This window comes from Apteryx mantelli, chromosome 2, assembly GCF_036417845.1.
Source record: "Apteryx mantelli isolate bAptMan1 chromosome 2, bAptMan1.hap1, whole genome shotgun sequence".
NCBI classification, from domain to species: Eukaryota; Metazoa; Chordata; class Aves; order Apterygiformes; family Apterygidae; genus Apteryx; species Apteryx mantelli.
In genome coordinates, this window is record NC_089979.1 from 159,822,556 (window position 1) to 159,843,925 (window position 21,370).

At 39.5% G+C, this 21,370-nt stretch overlaps 1 protein-coding gene across 1 annotated transcript in view; it reads left to right on the plus strand.

Moving 5' to 3' along the window:
• The window catches only part of PTPRN2 (protein tyrosine phosphatase receptor type N2), a 586,186-nt gene that overhangs the window by 490,451 nt on the left and 74,365 nt on the right, over positions 1-21,370 (plus strand). The window contains exon 15 of the mRNA XM_067292199.1: positions 8,986-9,180. Within this exon, the coding sequence (XP_067148300.1) occupies positions 8,986-9,180 (195 nt within the window). The remainder of the gene's footprint in view (positions 1-8,985; positions 9,181-21,370) is intronic.

Genomic DNA, 21,370 nt, shown 5'->3' on the forward strand with positions numbered 1-21,370 from the left:
TTTGTTTCTTTCAGAGCTAGAAGTGCATGCTGAGTCCTGCCGGGGGACTTGGAATTCTTATTTCTAGCAGAAATGATCTCCCATTTTTAGTCCTGCAGGGCAATAAAATAGTGGACTATACAGCCTTTATGTATATCTTTCCTGAGAAACTGCAGCTGCCTTGGTACTGCATTTTTTGCCTGCTTTGGGCCCCAGGCAACTATAAACGCTGAGAGTGAAAAAGGAAACATTTGTGGCAGTTATCTTTTAGAGCACCGGCATCTGCTGGAAGCTGGTCGAGCTTTGGGTGTATTAGACAAAGTCAAAATACATGATAAATTTGCACATGGTTCTGCATGGCCTTTCAGGTTAATTCTATCATTACTACTGTTTATTTGTAACCCATACTGTGCTGTATGCCTCTCACTGTGCTAGCAATGAATTTACTGTGCAAATTCATATTAAGAAACAGCTGTGCCCTCGTAAGCATGTATTTGAGTTAGTTAAGATGGAAAAAATATGGAGAAGGGGAGGTTTGTTTTGCAGATGAAGAATATAGTTGAGAGTAGAGAGTTTGGGCAGGTTCTGCAAAATGCTGCAGGTTCGGGACCTTGGCACTTCAGGCCTGGATGCTTGTAGCTAAACACTACATACAAAGTTTCTTAGCGGGGCTGAGGGCTGAACTCTGATTTTCCTATGTCCTAGTTACTCCTTAAGAAAATCTCTCCTCTCCAGGCTTCATACTTACCATATATTTGTAATATGCTACATGCAACCATACCTGTAATATGGGAATTGCAATTTAGAAATCAGCTTTGGATCAAACCACCAAAAATATCAAAATTGTTTGTGGCCGGTAGATAAATCTTACAGCCTGCTCTCTCCAGAATTACAGCTGTGTGAGCTGCAGGACCAACGATGCTCAGACACTCTCAGGAACACCCAAAGAAAATCCTGAGAGCTTTCATACGAGTAGATCTCAGGTGACTTTCTACAGGTTTATGGGCTGCAAGTCTTTCCTGCTAGAAAGAGGTAGTCCCTGGTTTCCTTGGAGGCTTCCAGGTGCTCCCTTTAAATCTGGAAAGAAACCACCACAGTTTGGCTGTGATGTCATGCATGGAAAATATCAGTTTAAATCCTTTTAAAGAGGCACTAACTTTTTTAGTATATTTTCTACCTGTAAATCCTTTATGCTGGAGTCTTATTAAATCAGGCATGTATTTCATAGAAGTGTTCTAGAAGCTCTTGTAGAAATCAAAGATATGAACTGTCTTCTCTCAGTCCTGCTTAGATTGCCTGTATTTTTGTATATGAAAAAGAAAACAGTACAATAACCTAAGCACGATCTTCAAATTTCACTGATCCTCTGGAAGCAGTATTATCTCCAAAGAAGCCTGTGCTTTCCTGGTGTGGATACCTTTATTTCGGGGAAACACTGTATCATGAGGCCTATGTTGTCACGTTTTCTGTGGCTGCATCTGAGCCGTGAGAAAGGTCTCTCTCCCTCCTTCATAAATCTGAGCTATTTAGATGCCCAACCTCTTTGATGAGAGGTCAGTGAAAGAATTAAAGTATTGCCTTCAACTGCATTGCATACTCTGTCTTTGATTCTGTGAAAATCAGAAATGTTCATGTCTACTGGACTTTTATTGATGTATACAAGACCATTATGGAATATGGCCCTTTTTCTTTTTTTTTTTTTTGAAGGATCAGACTGTGCAAACATTTGAAATGAAAGAGAGGGAATGAAACAAATAAACACAAACAGAAGAAATCATTTTCCGTTGAAAGATAACCATTTTTTCTTTGCCTTTCCCCTCCTGCATAGCCTCTACTTTCTTTGTGTACATGAAGAAAAGGGAATCTTAATTGCCTGAGTCACCACCAGGAAACACTGGGAATGCCAAAATAATTGAAATTTTTCATTTCACAGACCATGATCAAAATTGGGGTTTGTTAGGAAAATGTTTCTCGAACCTGTGTTTGCCTGCAATGCTGTCAAAGAGAAACCGTCACAGCCTGCTATTTAAGTCATCTGAAAACAACACAAAGCCAAACCCCTATGCTGAGCGCTCGTTGTCAGCTATATAGATAGTGGTGCAATATGAGGGTCCTGTCAATAAACTGAATTGTCGAGACCAAATCTATACTGACAATCAAATAAATACATTTTACATTCTGTTTTTTTTTTTTTTTTTTTGACACTCTGGCAGAGATTCTTCTCTAGAAATATGGCTTATAAGCATTTTTCCAATATCTTTCACCTTTTTTCTGGTGATGATAAAAAATATGTGTATAAATATTTCAAACATGCAAACAGTTCTTTTACTCCTGGACAAACGGTATGTTAAAATGAAAGTAAAGCTGGAAAGTATGTTTCAATAACTCAAAAATAAATGGTAATAAAGCTGTAATTATCCCCAAAGCTACAAACACAATAAATAAGTTAAAGTTAAATTTATGACACCTACAAGCATATTAAGTATGCAGAAGCTTACCAAAGGCTGCTAAATGACTTTCGCTTCACCCTGTAGTAACACTAAGCAAATTTGGTTAGAGAATAATGATGTTTGTAGTCCTAGATTCATTTGCGTAAAAAAAGAGCTTACCTTATTTTTTCATTTTTTTTAAATCTCATGGCATTGTGATTTTTGTTATACATAAACAAATGGTTAAATCCATGCTGTAAGTGCAGATTTCAACTCATCCGGTGAATAGAACCTCCTTAATTTAAAGAAAAGTGAGGATAATACTCAACTAAGTGCATTACAACCGAGAAGAAAAACATTTTAAAGACTTTATTTTCCAAACCTACTATTTAAAAGGTTATATCTGCTCTTAGTTTTCAAAGAATATTTTGTTATGTATTGCAGCCTAGAATCTTTTAGAATTAAATTAGAATTAGCATTTCTAATTTAAAATTTGTACAAAACTTAATTTTGTTTCATATGTAAAATAAATACTGTTTTTGTGACCCTGCCAACTTAAGTAGATTTGTTTCTAATAGAATATTAGCCAGCTCAGGTTGAACAGGCTTGGTATACACTCATCTACCAGTTTTAATAAACACTATTTGTCTAATGTGTCTGCTCTTTCTTAATAAATATATCATGTAAGTGTTTATTTTCTCTTATTTTTTTTAATTCTGAACATATTCGTGCCACACATTTCTGGACTAGGCCAAATGATTTCAGTTTGCATTTGTTAAACAAAAGATTTTTAAAAAGTGGAAATGTCAGGCCTGTTTCCTGGACTTCATTTTGGGGATTATGTAAATTTGGTGCTCAGATTTAAAAAAAAAAAAAAAAAGACTCATGAATATATAGTATTGAAATTATATTTCTGTTTTAAATAAACTGGAAAGTTGGAAGTTCCCTCAGATCCCAGGTTCCTTTTAAGTAGGTTTGAGGTAAATGTGATTGGGGAAGAACAGCAGTGTTTTATATATGAAGCTACTTCTATTTACTTTAGACTGAGCAATTTCATCTATATTAAGCCTGATAGCAGCTAGATGAGGAGGATTCACGTGCTGCGTTCTGCAGCTGGGCTAGGACTACCTGGACGCTATTGCGTAGTATGGTCGCATTGAATGGGTATTTTAATAAATAGCAATATCTGCACTTTGGGGAGGGGTGGCAGCTGGCAACAGCTCACCTTCAAGAGAAGTGAAGGGATGCGAGAGGTGGGTAAAGCAAATACCCCTCATGCTCAGGAATTCATTTCATGGACTTGTCTGTGATGCCCTTACTGGCAGAGCCCAAGGCTCTACTCTTGGAGAAGCTGAATAAAACAAGGAATGATATTTACTGTTGAAGCCTTAGTTCCAGCTTGCTTTGGTGTCATGCTCTCCTATAACCTTACTCTTTACCATGGTGTATACCTAGGTTTCTCTCTAAAAACAAGCATTTTAGGAAACCACATGGTCTTAATGGAATTTCCGGGTACCTACTGTGTTAGTTGGTCTTATTGGAAGATAAAAATTTCTCCAGATTTGGGGTTGCTGGGTTGCACTTCTGTGACACTGATGCCTCCTCATTTCTGAGACGAATGCAAAGGTCCGAAGGGGTATGCGCAAGTCAGTGGGGCTCACGCTGGATTGCGCCCAGCACACGTCTGTTCATTTTTCTCATTAAGGAGAGACTCCCCTAATGCAATTTTCCCTGGTCACATGGTGAGAAGCTTCACTAGAGATTCTGAAAGTGGAGGGAGAGTTCCCCCCTCGTCTCTTGAGTTCAGAGACCTCATCTGAAAAAACAACACCATAAGCCTGGCGCCCTGTTGCTGGGCTGAGAGAGAGACTGTGGTCCATTAGGCACAACAAGACTCTTAAGGCCCCTCCTGAAATTTGGATAAACTGCATGTACTACATGTAATGTGGTTCAGTCACAAGTGGGCTGTATTATTTGCAAATCCCTTGGCTGTACCTAAGGAAATCGCTGTTGCTCTGTGCTTCTCCGTATCTTTATCAGGATAACCAAGCATTAGAACTGCTTTTAAACCTCATTGGAAGAGGTCCAGGGTTTTTCTGAGAATATTGTTTATGGTTTGTTTAAGGTTATCAATTATGTCTCAAATAAAAAGCTCTCTACAGATGATCATTGTGCTGTACTTTGAACTCATTTAACTGGACATTATTTACAGAATATTTATCTTGGTTATGGCAGTTTTTGTCACACAGCGATATTACTTTTCCATTATATACTACGTGTGACTACCACATAAGTTTGATAATAAATGTTGGGAAATAAAAAATAGAGTAAGTGCCTCAGTATGATAGCAATTCCCATGTGATGGGAAATAATGTCATAAACTTCAAATTACCTTTTAAATAAATGTTTATGTCCAACCCATCCATTAGATCATAGCCTGAAGGGTCAGGATGATCATTTCTTCATATTTCACTGTATGCATTATGATTGCTTTTTTAGGTGTAAATGATGTTTTTAAATGAAGAATGGCATTCAAACTGTACACAAACAAAGGCTAGACATTACTGAGTCGCAGTATGGTAGAAATAGCCTCAGCCGCTCTGCTAAATATAGAAGTGCAGTAATAAATTGCATTCATTCTTAGAAAATATTTTTAATGGTGTATGTGCTGAGAAGATGCAGAAATACGGCTGTTCACGTCATTCTTACATTTTGCGACTTTGACATTTTAGTTGAGTTTAAATTCCAACCGTGGCTTGGCAGATGGTGGGTTTACTACATGCTGATAAGAGGAGAGATTTTGGAGAATCGGGAAGAGCATGCCTGAATGTGCAGAGATGTGGGAAGATGATGGATATCCCATTAGTGGGGCTCCTAACCACATTTTTGAAGCGAAACTACCTCTGTAGGCGCCCAAGGGTGGGAGGTCAGAAACATCCCCGGCGCTGAGCCACGCTGGTGCCATCTGGAGGTGGCAGCCCCACCCAGGCGTGGAGAGGACCAGAGCTGCCGTTCTCCAGGGTGAACCCAAACCCAAATCCCTTTTCTGGAGGCACGCAAAATCGCCCCACCTTGACACTTAGACATTTGTGTGCTCTGAGCTGGGCCTCCCTTGTCCGGCCGACCCCTTTAGTCTGTCTGTCCTGGCAGAAGCCCTTTGGCTCGCCCTAACGCCCCACGCGCTGACCGTTTCGCGAACGGCGGCGTCCACGGCGTCACCCTGCAGCTCCGCGGGGCCGCGCGCAGGGGGGAGGCGGCTCCGCCGAAGCAGAAGCGGTGCCGGCCCGAGCGACCCCTGCTCGGCGAGGAGGAGGCGCTCCCGGCCGCCGCGCTCGGCCTGCTGCGGTGGCCGCTGCCGTGAGCCGACGGGCCTTCCCGCTTCAGGCCCAAAGGCCTTCCCGGAGCTTGGGGCTGACGTGCGCTGCGGTCGGCAAGGCGCTTCCTTCGGGGAAACCTCTCGGGGCCTTTTTGGAGCAGCACGAGTCAAAACGCGACTCCGAAGCGGCCGTAACGGGCCGCCGGCGCCGGCCAGGCAGCGCGGGCCGGACGCTGGGGCACGCGGGGGCGAGCGGCCGCCCGGGGCCGGCGGCGGAGGAGCCCCCGGCGCCCCTCAGCCCCCCCGGAAACAAATTAAAGCCAAAATAACTCCTGCCGGCGGTCGGGGGGAACCTGCTGCGCGGGGGGTTTCAGCGCCCATCGAGACGTCCAGCGGTGGTTTTGCCGCAAGTGCGATTTGACCTTCCTGTTTATGTTAAACATTTTTTCTTACTGTGTGGAGCCACTTGTTTGTTTTGGTTAAGAAATGTGACGCTTACAGCAGTTCTGGGAATAACTGTTTTGGTTTGGTGTATGTCAGGAAGGAAATATGTTAATATTTGGGATCAGGCTACTTTTTTTTTTTTTATCTTGGTTATGTGTGTAGTGTTTCTCAATGTTACCTTCCTTCATGAGGGCAGTGAACATGTTAAATTCAGTTTTAAAATAGAATTTGTTAGTAACATATCAAATAATTCATGCCCAAAACAACTTTTTTAGTCAGAGCTTGATCTAATCTAGAACCAGTCGCCTACTGTATGATTTCTTGTATTGTTATTATTTGCATAAAAATGCTATATTAATTTTGTAGCATTTGCTCATTCCTGATTCTTTTTAGTTAGCGAAAGTCCCGAATCCTTTCCGTAGCGACCAGGGGTGAAGCGGGTGGATCCTGCCTGTGGGGCCGGATCGACTCGGACACCAAGATGGGCTTTGGGAGCAAATGCTCCTGGTGCAGGGAGCTGGGGGGAGGTGAGTGGCAGGACGTCCGTCAGAATAAAGTTGGCTTCCGCCTGCGCTCTTCATTCCTTCGGCGGTCATGTGACAGGCGACTTTTTTTTAATATACCTTTAATTGCTATGCTTCTGCCTCGTCCAACAAATCATCCCCTCTAAGAACATCGGCTGTCTAAACGGCTGAACAGCTTTTTGCTTTTTGTACATTCATTTTCCCGTCTAAAAGGTTTCCACACTGTTACGCTTTGCCCCAAGTCTGCCGAAAGCGGGGATTTGCAATGCCGCTACCTCCACGTCACGCTGAGGTCGGGGATAGCCGCTCCTGGGATCTCCTCTCCTGGCTTGCGTGATCCTTCGGAGAAAGAGAGAGGCAGTGATTTTTGTCCTCTGTCCTATATTTTAGAAGGCATACGCTAACACTTTTTCTGTAATGAAAAAGACCTGTGTTCAATGCAGATGGTTTAACTGACCTATCTAACACTAATACATGTGACTCAAAGTATTTTTGAAAAAAATTTTTTTCGCGATAGTTGGCCTGTTAAGAACGGTATGAAGTACCTAAGGTAACAAGTAACAGAAAGCATGCTAGTGGAAGTGTGGAAAAAATGTTCTTTGTAAATACAGAAAATTTTCATGTACAGTATGGAACAAATAACAAATATACGAAATGGATAGATTCAGGTAGTAGATTAATTTGGGACATTCTGTACAGTTACTCTAACAAGAGGCAGCATACACAAAGGGTAATTTGCCCTTCCCAAACTTGTTGACTGTATTTTTGTAACAGCCCACAAAATATATCTTGTTTATATATGGTATGAATTTTGTCTCAGCATGTCTTAATTTTCACAGCAATATGTATATTTTCATATATTTCACTCCATAAAATAGTAAAATTCTACATAAATATCTCTAATGCCGAGTAAAACAGAAGCTTTGGTAGCAAGCAGACAAATGGAAAATGTTTGCATGGATCTTTAATCAGTGCTTCTTGGTGGCAAGAGGTGGCTCAGTATAATGGTATCAGCACTTTTATTTGAATGCTTGCAACCATTGCTGTGAGAATTAGGAGCCCTCTTCACATTAAAAAACTTTATTCTTAAAGTTATGTTTCTGACTCCTCTATGAAAATAAGATTTTATTGCACATGATATCTAGATTTTTTCAAATCATCCTACGGATGGCACCTGGGTTGCAGCTATATTATCAGTGAATAAGAAAACAGGCCACAGCTTTTCCACAGTATGAATTCTTCAAACTGTATTATTTTGTTAGCCTGAGGCAAGAGACTGTGCTCTTAGTACTCGTCTGTGTAAAATGAGTAATCTGAGACAAATGTGTAACCACACCACGTATACAATATGTCCAAACACTATGGACTAGACAATCTTGCTGTGCGACACAGGCATCCAAATATGTTTCATGGACAATAGACATACGTTAAAAATGATAATTTTATTATATACTCTGAGATTTTACGGCACATAAGTGATTCTAAAAGCATTATAACAATGACATTGTAACTGTGGGTTTATTTATCCCATTAGAATCAGATTTTTTTTGCTCTAGGAAGTTGTTCTTACTAGCAGAGCTTTCTGTTACATAAACAGAATTCTTTATTTTTACGTGACTTCTGTGCATGAGTGTGACTGAAAATACGTATTCACAGTGCGATCTATTTTGGAGTTTTAACACGGCTTGCATTAGTGTGTGTGGTAGCTTGAATTTTCTTTCCTTGCCAAAGCCGCTTAAACAATACAAGTGACAGATTTGGGGTTTTATTCTTTGTTAATGTTATTCTTCATCCTCCCTGCCCCACATCAGGGAGGAAGCGTTGTGGTTTTGCTATTTTAATGAAGAGAAATGATGCATCTGTCAACTAGAATTTATATTGGAGAGCACATCAATTCAGTTGCCTTGAGCCTGCTGAGTTTGCATATTCAGGGCCAAGCAGCGCTCTCAATTCCTCCCGTGCAATCCCATTAACTTCAGCGGGCTGCGCATTTCAGAAGTGAGTTCGTAGAAAGCAGAGCAATACTAGGGGAAAAAAAACCTGCTTTAGAAAGGAAGCTCCACAATATTATTTTGCCTTACCTAAGAAGAGATGTGCATACAGTCGTACTTCAGCTTTTGAATTCATTGAGCATTTCTAGTGAATGTACAGAACAGAGCAGACAGCCTCCAACGATCACAGCAGTGACGGGGAAAGCGCTTCCAGCCCTGGAAATATATTGCAAATCGTAGGTCTTTAGTGGCCTATATTCTGTAATTACTATTAACCGTAGGGTGTTTCTTTCTCTTTTCAGGAGCTATGCCGTCAGCGTATGGCAGTAAAAACATCTGATCGCCCGGAGCCCCTGCATGCTTCTCGAATAAATAGTGTTTCTTCACAATTTAGTGATGGGCCGATTCCCAGCCCCTCGGCTCGGAGCAGCACCTCATCCTGGTGTGAAGAACCGGTCCAGTCCAACATGGACATCTCCACCGGTCACATGATCTTGGTAAGGCGTTTTTAATCCATGGCATGTGAAATGTCATCCGAATTCATAGTACCTGTTCAGCTTTTAAAAGCCGTTAACTTTTAAAGGGGAGCTGTCTTTTCACGTGCCAAAATATTCCTGAGCTTTGTTGTTTATCTCAGCTTTATATAACTAAAACTAAAGGGATTTTTATTTCCATTTCTTTTTCATGATATTGTTTGTTTTTCTCTCTGGGGAACCTTCTTTTGTCTTGGGCATATGAATTGTTTGTGTGCTTGCTTTAAAAAAGATAAGCCATGTTTTGTCCTTTTGTCCTATTAATTTACATTTAACTCAGCTGGGACAATTGAAGAAAAGTGTTAAGTTTCTGATCAGCATGGTTCCTTCTCCTGAGTACCTTCAGGGTGCTGAATTTGAGCTGCGAATGTGACGACAGAATATCAGTAGTACCGAACAATTTCTTTTTCATTACAGTTAGAAAGGGAGGGATTTGAATCTTGAACCTAGCCTGAATTTTGTTTTCTTTAGTTGGGTTTTTTCCAAGTTGGATCTCTTTTTATGTTCGAAATGATACAAATACATCCTATTAATGGAGCCTGCATCGGAAAACTTGGGTTACTTCCAAACAAGACTTGAGATAGGTATCAATGTAGAAGATGGATGTGTGAATATCTGCATGTATTTATGACATGGCTTTAGCTCTGGAAAAAGGGCCGAGGTTGGGACTGGTTGCAGCTTGTTCTGTGTCTCTCTCTCCCTATTAGCGTCCTGCTGGGAGAGCTGTGGTGCAGTGCCCCATTTTTGTGCCTTATTTTCCTCTTTCTTTGAGTGGGAGTGATGATATTTGTTTTCTCTGTAGGGTACATTGAAATTGGCTGAGCTAGGTGATGGGAAGATGATGAGTCACATGTTGCTATTTTCCTTCCTATATTTGACTTCTGTTTATTAGGATGGTTGATCTAAAGTAAACACCCATTGCAGTTGGTGGTGTTGCCATGCTTTTGGAAAGCTCCCTGTTTATTATTTATATACCTCTGAGAAGACTCGCTGGTGGGATTTCTGATAAGGAGATTTCTCTCCACCGTGTCATACTTCTGGATCATATTTTTTCTCCTTCCTTCTCTCTTTTTCTGGATTTATATTTGAAAGTACTATCTTCTCAGATATTTTTCAAGTTCTTATAAGCCACCTCGCCTAATGGAGAATGAAATGAAGGCAGGCAAAATCCAAAGAGCTGATTTGACCTCAGTCAGGTTCCTGACCTCCTTCAGCCTTGGTCAGGTCAGCTGTAAAACTGAGCAAAAGCAGGACAGCTTTAGAAACCAGATGCTTCATCCCAGTGTATCTTCCTGAGTAAATATTTCTTCCCATTCTCTTCCCCCACAAAAAAAGAGTTAATTAAATACTATTTTAAAAACTGATACACGTACTTTTGAAGGGATGCTGCCATGACAGAAAATATTTATTACAGTTTTTACTGTCCCACTTTTGCCTAAGCAGAACTAAAGCTTCCTAACCTGATTTCTTCCCACATTTAACTAAAATGCTTGAGAAAAAAATATAAGAAGGACTCCAATTGCCCAACCTCAAAATAAGTACAAATTCATGTGGTAAGGCTCTAAGATGATATCTTTGTATGAAAAGAAGAGCAAAATTTCCTACATAGATGGAAATACACATTTAAGATTTGTGAACAATTTCAATTAGTTTAAATGAAGCAAAATTGTTTTCAATTATATTATTAAGAAAAATATGAAAAAAACACAAAACCAAATTTAAAGGAGAGAAAGTTTCATATGAGAACCACTTCACTAATTCTGGATCTTGGGATTTCTTCAAAATTGTAAGAAAATCATATGAAAAAGGCATGTATTTGCAAGCTAGACTTTAAGAAAACAATCAGATTGGTCAGGAGCACTGTTACGGTTTTCAGGGTCTGTAACTCAGTCAATCCTGTTTAACCCTGAATGAACTCATACATATGTTAGCTATCTAACAGCATATGTTATATCTTAGATGGTGAGGGTTCAAAGAAGGGTGAAAGAACTGCTGTAATGGCTGGGGAGTACAACCTACACAGGGAGAGTAAAAATAGTTAATTTGTTTAGTCTAACCTGAACAAACAGAAATCAGTGGTTCATGGAAGTCTGTGTACGTTCTTTGAAATATGGGATGGAGAAAAATTGTTCTTAATGGACGCGAATGATACAATTAGGAAGAAAATGCAGGTTAGAATCAAAAGGATGCATTTAGCTTAGGTATCAGGCCACGTCTAATAGGAGGGTCAGCAGGCAGTGGGTGGTTTACTTAAGGGAAGCCATTAAACCTTATATTCAAGATCTCCTTATGGCAAAGCTAAGTTAAGTTTACATGGGAAGATCAGCATCATGCCACTGTAGCTCTGAAGCAGATGATTGGGCTTGATCAGAATGGCTTGTATTTTGTGTCACCGTGGGTCACACTGAGAGGCAGCCTGAATCCGAGGAGCTGACCCAGTTTATGTTTTGCTCAGAAATAAATGCACAGACCCATAATACCTTATTTGCTCAAATTTCTCTCTCCCTTGAGACACTGTGCTTTGTTTGACTTCAGCAGTAGAAAAGGCTCCCAAGTGGTGAGCTTATCTTCCACTTGGCCTGTGCTACAAATGGAGGGGAGCAGGGGGCCCCACTTCCCAGCTTTTGGACCACTTCGATCAGATGGAGTACAAGAAGTTTTGCAGTTCCTTCTTTCTCCTGCTGCTGCAATCCTCTTATCTTGTGAATTCTTTCATATATATTTTCTGCAAAAGGTGTCTCAGTGCCTAAAAAAGCAACAAGAAATGTTAGCAAGGGGCCCTAGTAAGAATGGCAAATACCATCTGCTTTGCAGGATAAATGCACTTACTGCTCTGCAATGTGTTTTTCCGTTCCACAGTGTGCAACAAGGTATAAGTTAGCTGAGTTAGGGCTCCTCAGTCCTTGCTGTTCCTAGATGCCAGGACCTCCCCAGAGAAAATAAAACAGTGGATGGCTGTAAAAGGTGGCAGTAGTTTATTTTGACTTACAAACAGAATAAATCTTTAACGAAAATAACTTAGAAGGAATATATTTGCAACTGCTAAATGACTGTGTAGTCCCTTTCTTGCTCATGGGTAGTGTTGGTCAGAAATATTTCTGTAAAACTGTTTAATTTGCTGGAAAATGCTGGCTGGTGGAACCTGAGAAATGATGTCCAAATCACCTCAGCTTTGGGTTTATTGGAGTTTGTGGTTAGCCACAAATACTGTTAGCTTGGGGGAGCTGCTACTTCTGGGTAGCCCCATCATTTGCATTATTGGATATTTGGAGAAACCTGGAATTATCCAAAACCATGTGGCTGTGAGGCAATCATCTTAGACTTGGACATGGTCACGTAGACTGAAAGCAATTCTTTTTTCAAAAATCAGTCTTTCAAAGAGAAAAATCCTGCATATCTGCGGCTTTGCTATTCAGCAAAGATGTCTCTGCACTGCTGACAGCAGCATGAGGTAGTTTATACTATTAGCAATAGAAAGAAGGGAGGACTCAGGAGGCCCAGAAGGACAGCGATAGCAAAATACAGGGTTTTTTTCCTTTTTCAAGTTGTTTTTCCTCACATTTAGAGCAGGAGGATGGCCCATATGGCACTTTATGATTCTGCCTTTCTAAAAGATCCAAGCACTTTGGGAAGTGTAATTAGAGGAGCATGTTTTCTGCAGTCATATTTGCGGCACTGAATGGCTGGTTTCAGTATGAACAACAACAACAACAAACTGCCCTAATTTCGGTTATCATTAATTTTGTGAGAAAATAGTTGTTGTTTCAGAAGGCCACAGCAAGGGAGAGAGTAGAAATTCAGGGGTAGATTTCCATCCACTTTATTTACATAAGTACACCTATATTTCAAGTGCTAAAAGAAGTCCTGATAAAGTGCCTCACTTTCCATTATAGTCCAGCAAGAGAATCGGGGAGTTTTGAAGGTGTCTAGGAGAGAGTTAGTGTACCTGACTTTGGCTCCTAGTTTATATCTGTCTACATTTTAGGCACTTAATGAAGTGGCATTTCTGAAGTATGTCCATAATTCCCCTTCTAGTCAGTGAAGAAAGTGGGCGGCTGTGAAGGTCTCCTGATAATTAGGCAGACATAGGATTTCTCTTAGGAGGCTTTCTGTTGTGCCTGCACCATCCCATTGACAATGGGAGCAACCTAGATGAAGAAAGGGCTTTTTTTGGTGCTCAAACTCAAGTCAGCATGTAAGTTAGATTGGATTTCACAACTGCTTGATATATTTCCATACTTGTTGGGTTAAGATAATTATAATCTTGAATTTTCAAATGAAGAACTGTACTGTGAGAAAGGAGTGTATGCTTTTGACGGTAACGTTTTGAGGTTGTTATCTGAATACCATATATGAGATGGGATTTGCAGAAGTAGAATTGATTTTCTGTGTTTTGGGTTTTTTTTCCTTGCAAAGATAGACATGCACGATTTTAAGCGTTATACATAAATTAGAATTTCAGAAAGAGCGTGAATTTCAAGAAGATCCTTTTCTGTAGTTAAGCTGGGAGTCTGAGTAGTCTTCTCCCTGAGGGTATGAAACTAGTGTGTGTATTGGAAATAATAATAATAGTCTGTGATAATCTGTGCATACAATACTTTTCGGAAAGGAGTAGGAAGTTTTGTAACTATGCTGAATGAACCAGTGGGAGCAAATGAACTAGAGAGTGAAATCTCAGGCTTCACAATGTAGAAAGCGTAAGCCTGCTTGATCCCCTTGTCCTTGGCAACATGCCTGCAAAACCAAGGACTTTCCACATAGGGAAATCTTTGTTACAATTTTCATGTGTTTAATTATTTGGGTCTTTTTTTTCCTATTCATTCTTTCTTTCCTTCTACCACCACAAATTTCTTTTTAGTCCTGTATGAATTCAGAGACTGTAAATACTCTGTTTAAAAAAGCTTACAACTGAAAAATAAAAACAACCATCAAATCCTCCTTCACATGTCAAGGGAGAAAAGTCAGTGGCAAAGTTTAGTTAAAAGCATAAACTCCTTACACATGGGCTGAGTGGATCCAAATCCCAACTTATCTTTCAGCTATGCCAGTATAACTAGTTTTAGCAGTCCCACAAAATGCAAGCCAGAAAAAGGTTTTGGCCCTAAAGGCTGTTTTATCAAGAACATTGAGACTAGAGAAGTCAAATGGGTAAAGGCTGTTGTGCACACAGCGTTAAAACAGTGATTTAATGCAGCAGACAAGATAGGTAATATCCAAAAAAGACATAAATACTGTGCGTGGGAAAATCTTTTCCCTTCTCTTCCTGTCTGAGTTGTCATATTTTTAGGGACAAGCAGAGTTGGTTGCCTCCTGAAAGATTTGCTACTGATAAAATGGCATTTATCCCTTCATTTTATTTTTTTTCTCCCCAAATGTTTAAATTATTTTGAAATGTTTTCCTTCATTGTTTAAAGCCAGAACTTGAGATTTAGGAACAAAGAATAGCTGGCAAGTGCAAAAAGTCTCTGTGAACACAAAAACTGTTCTATTAGCTGTACTAGCTGCTAGCTGTAGCTCTAATAAATGGATGTATGTGCTATATAGGTTTCTTCAATAAAACCCGGAAAAAATACTCATGCACAGGTGGTTACCCTTTGGTTCTTCCAGTTTTATTTCTGTTTCGTGTTTGGTTGCCTCATTTTTGTCCATTAATCTTGTTGAATGGGCCTTAGGAAATAACAATTACAGAGTCAGTGTTAAACCAAGAAAAACATTTCTCTTGAATACGGTATGAAATTAATTTCAGAATTGTATTTTTTTTCCCTAAATTCTTCCCTGTTGGTTGTTTTCCCCAAATGTATTCATGATTAGAAATAACCTGCCAACTTTCTGTGACTACATCTTGGTCTGCTGCTTGATTGTGAGGTGCTTATTTCAATTTTATTCAAGCTGCTTTGACTGAACACTTTGGCCACCTGATATCTTTCTGTTCCATAATAAGAAATGGCTTTTAGTAGAATTATGCAGAAAACATTTCCATTCATATTCTAGAACATGAATTTTAAAAGTGTTGCATTAACAGAAATTTTTGACACACACCTAGCTTGTGCAAATATGTGTGCAGAGTAAACAGAAAGGCTCATTACCATAGCTGAAATAAAAACTGGTTTAAAATTTGGTGGCTATCTGAAACTTTGTGTCTGTTTCTCCCAGCTTTTCTCCATTTCTAGTGAAGGTCCAAGTAAAGTCAAGGCAAGGTCAGTACCAGTTGCAGCAAGCAGCAAAAGATATGATATGAGGTCATTTCATGAAAAAGATCTGCTTTTTGTTACTTTATTTTGAAAACGAGGGGTTTTACTGAGTCCTCAGCTGCTTCTAAAAGCCTAATTAGTGGCAGAAGCCAGAGATGAACACTTGTCCAGGAGGCTCCTGGCCTTTTCTTTTGGCTCCAAATTGTATCCTATGTAATGAAGTGCTCTTGTGTATATTTGTTGTATTACACATGCTAACAACATATAGTAAGCTGTCAATAACTCATGGTAGCAGATGTGGCTTGTTAATCATATTTGGGATCTAACACGTGGAAATGGCTCTTTAGAAGGAGAAGGGCATCAGAAAGGAGATGGTTCAGAGGGACTTCTCGGGCAGGAGGCCTGAGATGATAACGCATGTTCCAGCATATTTCTGAGCTGGTAGACCTGGTAGCTGAGATGCTCATAGGGTTGATTCAGAGATGGGAAGGAGTTGAATTTCGACTTGCTGTGGGATAAAGAAATGGATCATGCAGGCTGCAAGACACAGTGCACCTCTGAGATTAAAAATAATAAGCGATAAATGTGGCTACAAGTTCAGAGCTTTGAAAACATGTAGCAGTTCAGGATGAAACTGCAGTTTGCTTCGTGGTACTTACAAAGGCACATTATACTGGCACTGTGTTACTGCACTAATTATGCCAATTGCAGTTTAAGATACCCGGAAAGACTCCAGTGATGTTTCGGAGAGCTCCTTCTCTAGATGTGGGTCATGCCAGCAGAAATACTTGGAAGTGCTCTAGGTGATATGCTGCTGGCGATGGAGAGACCTTGATCCCTGCATTGATTCACCAAAGTCTGCTTATGCTCATCTTCAGGGCAACATAAAAAATTTTTTACTTTGTTTCATGAAACTCTAGGATAAGGCCTCAGTTTGGCAGTGTTTTGTGAGTAAGGTATCTCAGTTTCCATAGTATTTGGTAAAATGCTCCTGTGATGGAGCTCAAATTTTGCATTTGCACTACAATGCAGCTATAGCAACATTTCTAAGTAAGGAGATAAACATTAAAATAATTTGTGAAGCTTTAGAGTACACTTATGGATGACATAGTGTTTGCTATCCTGTAAAGGAGGACTAGTTACTTTTGAGGCAAAAAACAGATAAATTGAAAGGCTACTACCCTCAAATATTCCACTCGCCTTAGTCTTCATACAATGCATATTTTTGCTATGAACTTCTCTCCTTAATTTAACTCTTCTTTTGTTCCAGACTAGAGCAATATCTTTTCTTTTTTTCTGGTTGTAAGCTCTCCCTCCATGTTGTCGTGTGTCCTTCATCCTCTTGTCCTAACCGTGTGTACTGGTGCTTGTTCAGATTGTCCACCTGGCCAAAAAATCTGCTCATAGCTGGGCAGAATTAAGAGTTGCCTCTGGTTTCTGGCTGCTTGCTGTACCACTTCCTCAAACTGCGAACAGAAGGGAGGGTGACAAACTGCTCGTAAGCATCACCTCCATCAAGCATGACCTGCTATTGCACCAGGAATTATTCTGTGGCCTTTTCTTTTTGGAGTGACTATGATGGCTGGTGGCCAGGTCTTTAGTGTGGTTAGTAGTAAATCCATTAATGCCTGTTGAAGATGGTTGGTTTCTGGATTTGACACGTCTTTAAAAATAGTTCTCTGACTATGTATCACAACTGCTTTATTTTTAAGATGAATTATGTGAAGGCTTGCCTCCTTCTGACCTGGTTGTGCTAGCTAGAATAACCCATGAACGTCCAACAACTATAATGTACATTGCAACTAAGCTTCAGTAGCTGTCACACTGTAGTGAATTAAAATACATTTCTTGTACAGATTTGATTAAATATTTGCACGTGCAACACATTCCTTAAAACAAACAAAAAATGACAGAATGTCTCCTTATTAGGTGCATTATGTTTATGCTCTGAGCATTGAAGACCATCCAGTCATTATAAAGGTGTTTGAGCATTTTTATTTCAATATTTAAAAGGTACTGAACTTGAAAAAATAAAACATATAAACAGCCAGTTATTTAGCACTGACTAGCTCTTACATTCTTCTCTTATTTAAGTGGAGTCTAGCTGGGTGCAAATAAAAATGCTAAAAGACTAGTAATGCATGCCATCAGTTGTGTTCTTGCTGTCATGCAAATTCACAGAAAGAAGGAAACATATTAAAGAAATTTGATAAGGCCAGGTGGTCTGAGTGAATAATTTCCCTTTCATTAACATATTCCCCTTATTAACTCTGTAATTAATTGTACATAGCTAAGGAAAGCTATGGAAATTGCATTTTGAGATGTATCAAAGCTGACTTTATGCTTCAGACTTCCATGCAATTTACTATTAATGAAGCAAGAGATGGAGGCCCCAAATCTATAATTATTACTTACTATTTGAATGACAAGCAAAGAATTTTATCAGCACAGTTTCAAATGAAAGGGGATTAGCAGCTAATGTTGAAATTGTTAATCTTTCTTATTAAAATAATTTTGACGAGAGTGTTTAGCCTGAAAGAGGTTTCTGGAACATCATTTACCATTAAAACAGCTATTTTCTGAAGCTCAGTATGAATTTGTCTAAGTTTGACAGCAGGGTGCAAATATTTTTTAAATGAATGAATATTTTATGGGAGCTGAGGCTGTTCATGTGTGAGCTGATGCAGAGCTGCTTGCTGTGTGCATCTTCCTGGAATGTGTAGCAGCAAGGCAGTACAATATCCATCTTACCAAAGTAAAGATGTCTACTGAGATAACAATGGAAAAAATCTACAGCGCAAAATCTGAGAAGGGAAATTACGCCTCCGGCTGTATCTGCACACCACTGATTAGCAGGTGTGAGCTATGGCAGAATTGGGCCCTAGATCTTGGTGATATTTTTATGTGACACATAAAAAGCCTGTAATTAAGTTTGGCAACAACGTTACTTCATGTTTAGACAGGCCTTCTTACTCATTTAAATGGTGGTATATTTTCAGTTTTCATATATTTTTATTAGTGTCATGTACCTTAAGCCGAGTGTTCAGTGGTGGGTGCTTTACACAAACATGTATGCTTGTGTACATATATCATATACAACAATCATATCTTCATATATGTTTAGATAAATATTTGTGAGTGGATATATAATATACATGTCTTTTAAATTTTAGTGAAAACTAGTTGACATTTAAAATTTAAAACACTTCCTTGCAGTATTTGCAATTTTCATCTCTTACAGGAGTGTACAAATGAAGCTGACAAGGCTGTTTTCATTGCTTAAGATGAGGAAATTGCAAATATGTAATGACATAAATGGTGAAAAGCAAAGCAGTAATAATTTACAAAATCTAATTTGCAGTAGTCTCAGCCACATAAGTACTACAGGAGATATATGTAGAAGAACGCTATTAATTTGCCTGTGTCCCATTATAGAAAAAAGCTAATGTAGGAGATGATAGTACATGCCTTTGCCAGTGACAAATTAAATCTTACAGGCAAAATAGTCAGGGATCCTTTAAAATGTTTTGAATAAGGCACTATTTGTGCGAGTAGATGGCTTTGTATAAAGATGCTATCAAATTCCCATGTGCCTGATCTACCATGAGATTTCCGTAAGCTTTACCCATAGGTGAACTTGCAGGATCTGCATTAGGTTTGCTCAGAAAATTGAAGGTTACAGAAGTAACCTTATATGTCAAGTCCTATAAAAGTTCATTTGCAACAGTCTTGCACACAGTGATACAGTAGCAGCAAGTGCCATAAACTGTATATTTGCTTCATTCATCAGACAGAGTCAAACAATTGTTAATTTAAACACAGCAGTTGTTAAACAGCACAGAATAACAATACCTAAAGAAGCACTGTCATTGTAAGACCATGTTTTGTATGCATTGTAATTGCATTTTAGGTCAAGGACATCCAGGGTTCTTCTTAATCTGTAAAAATCATAATAAACCAGGTGGACCACAGTAGTAAAAGAAAGGTGCAGTACCAGTTTAGTAGGCTGGTGTAGTTCCAGTAGGAATTCAAGTGGGAATGCAGGATGCCTGTCTGAGAAAAGTACCTCGTTCTTGTTTGCTCATTGCCTCCTTTCGCATGTTGGTGTCTTTGCTTGCTCTGGACCAGTTTGACTGAAAGCTTTATATGTTTTACTGCTTGATAGTATTTCACAGACCAGATACAGAGAGCTCAGTGGCCTGTGAGCCACAGTCTGGGATGTGCTGTACCAACCAGAGTCTAATACATTATGTCTTCTGGTAGTCCAGAAATTATTTTTGTGTCATTAAAACTTCTAGTGGAGTAAAGGAAACTGCAGTATCTGAGGATATGCACAGGCCCTTGATTTGTATGTGTTTCCTAACAACTGAATTTAGGGAAACTTTGTCCTTCACGTAGGATTCTAGGGCCTAATGCAGGAAATTTTGATTAAAGTCACTGGAAGTCTTTCAACTAACTTCAGTAACAAAAATAATAATAAGCCTACTCTTACATGGCATTTTGATCAGTAGATTCAAAGGTTTTTCTAAAGGTCAGTATCATTATCCTGTCTTTTTAGTCCAGGAAACTCAGGCGTAGATGAGATGTCTTGACCAAGCATAACCTTAAGGTCAGAAGTAGAGCTGGGAGTGGACCCCCATTCTCCTGTGTCCCAGTGCTCTGCTCTTACAACTAATCATATTGGCTTTAATACGCAAGGGATCACGTAGAGGGGTAATATTTTTGCCCGATTTTATCCCTCATTAGTCTTTTTTTAAGGACATGAAAGTATAACATGAAAGTATAGGAGAATTCTGCACCTGGGGTTCCCAGATGTGATTCTGAGAGATTAATTTTGGCCTCATTATCTAAGAGCAAACTATTACATATTTGGAGAGTTGGCTGTAAGATATTTAAATACATACTGGAAAAACTTGTGAAAAACAAGCAGACGATGCTCGGTCTTTTGTTAGTTACCTCTGTCGTGGAGAAGGATGCCGTATACTCTTTTGGAGGTGTCTTCTGAACTGGTAACACTTACTTTTCTTGAGGAATATATTCCCAATCTGCCAGGTCCCCAGCCATCTCTCACACACACACACACACACACACACACAGAATTTTTGCTTCTTTATTTTGCTTTTCCATCTATTTAGCAGTAAGCAGTACTTGTACTGTCTACCCAAAACTACTGCTGTTACTCTCTCATTGTTTTCTCCTTGACACAGAGCATGAAGAGAAATACTCTAAGAAAAAGAAATAGTGTGCAAGAAAATGTGAATAGTTACCAGTTATGACCAAAATTCTCTTTTTTGCATACCATTTTCTTTATTTGATGTGTTTTGGTTTTTGTTTTTTCTGACTTTCCATCTGCAATACAGTGTCATCTTTTGTCATTTCACTTCTTTCTTGGCCTCTACGATCTGTTCTTGGCTACTTTTTCTATCCTCTTTCACATTTTATTTCCCTTGCTCTTATTATGCCATCTGTACCTTCAAACATTTTCACCTGTGGACTAGATCAGTGTTCCTCAAACTTCTTTAAAGCGTGACCCCTGACTGGCTCATATGCCTCCATGTAAGCCAGACAGTCTAAGGAGTGGGTAGGATGTCTTAAGCTTATGTACTTCTAAAACTTTTCTACCATCACTTCACAATCCCTTTTGAATGTTTTCATGACATATGCTATAAGAATCACTGAGCTAGGCCAGCCTCTTGAAAATCCCTTGGAACATAGATAGAAGGTAACCTAGACAAAAATGGGACACTTTCTGTAGGTTTGGAAGCTGAGCTGATGCCAGCAACATCTTTCTCATGCCCAGCATAGTTGACTCTCCTACTACATGTTGGTCCTGCAGCTGCTGTAAGCATGACACGGAAGAGAGAGGGCTGAAGCTGGGTATGTGTTCTCACACAGTCATTTCCATGAAGTCCTAGAAGTACTTCTTCTGTGGAAAGGGAGCTTTTCCACCACTTGTTGTCTTC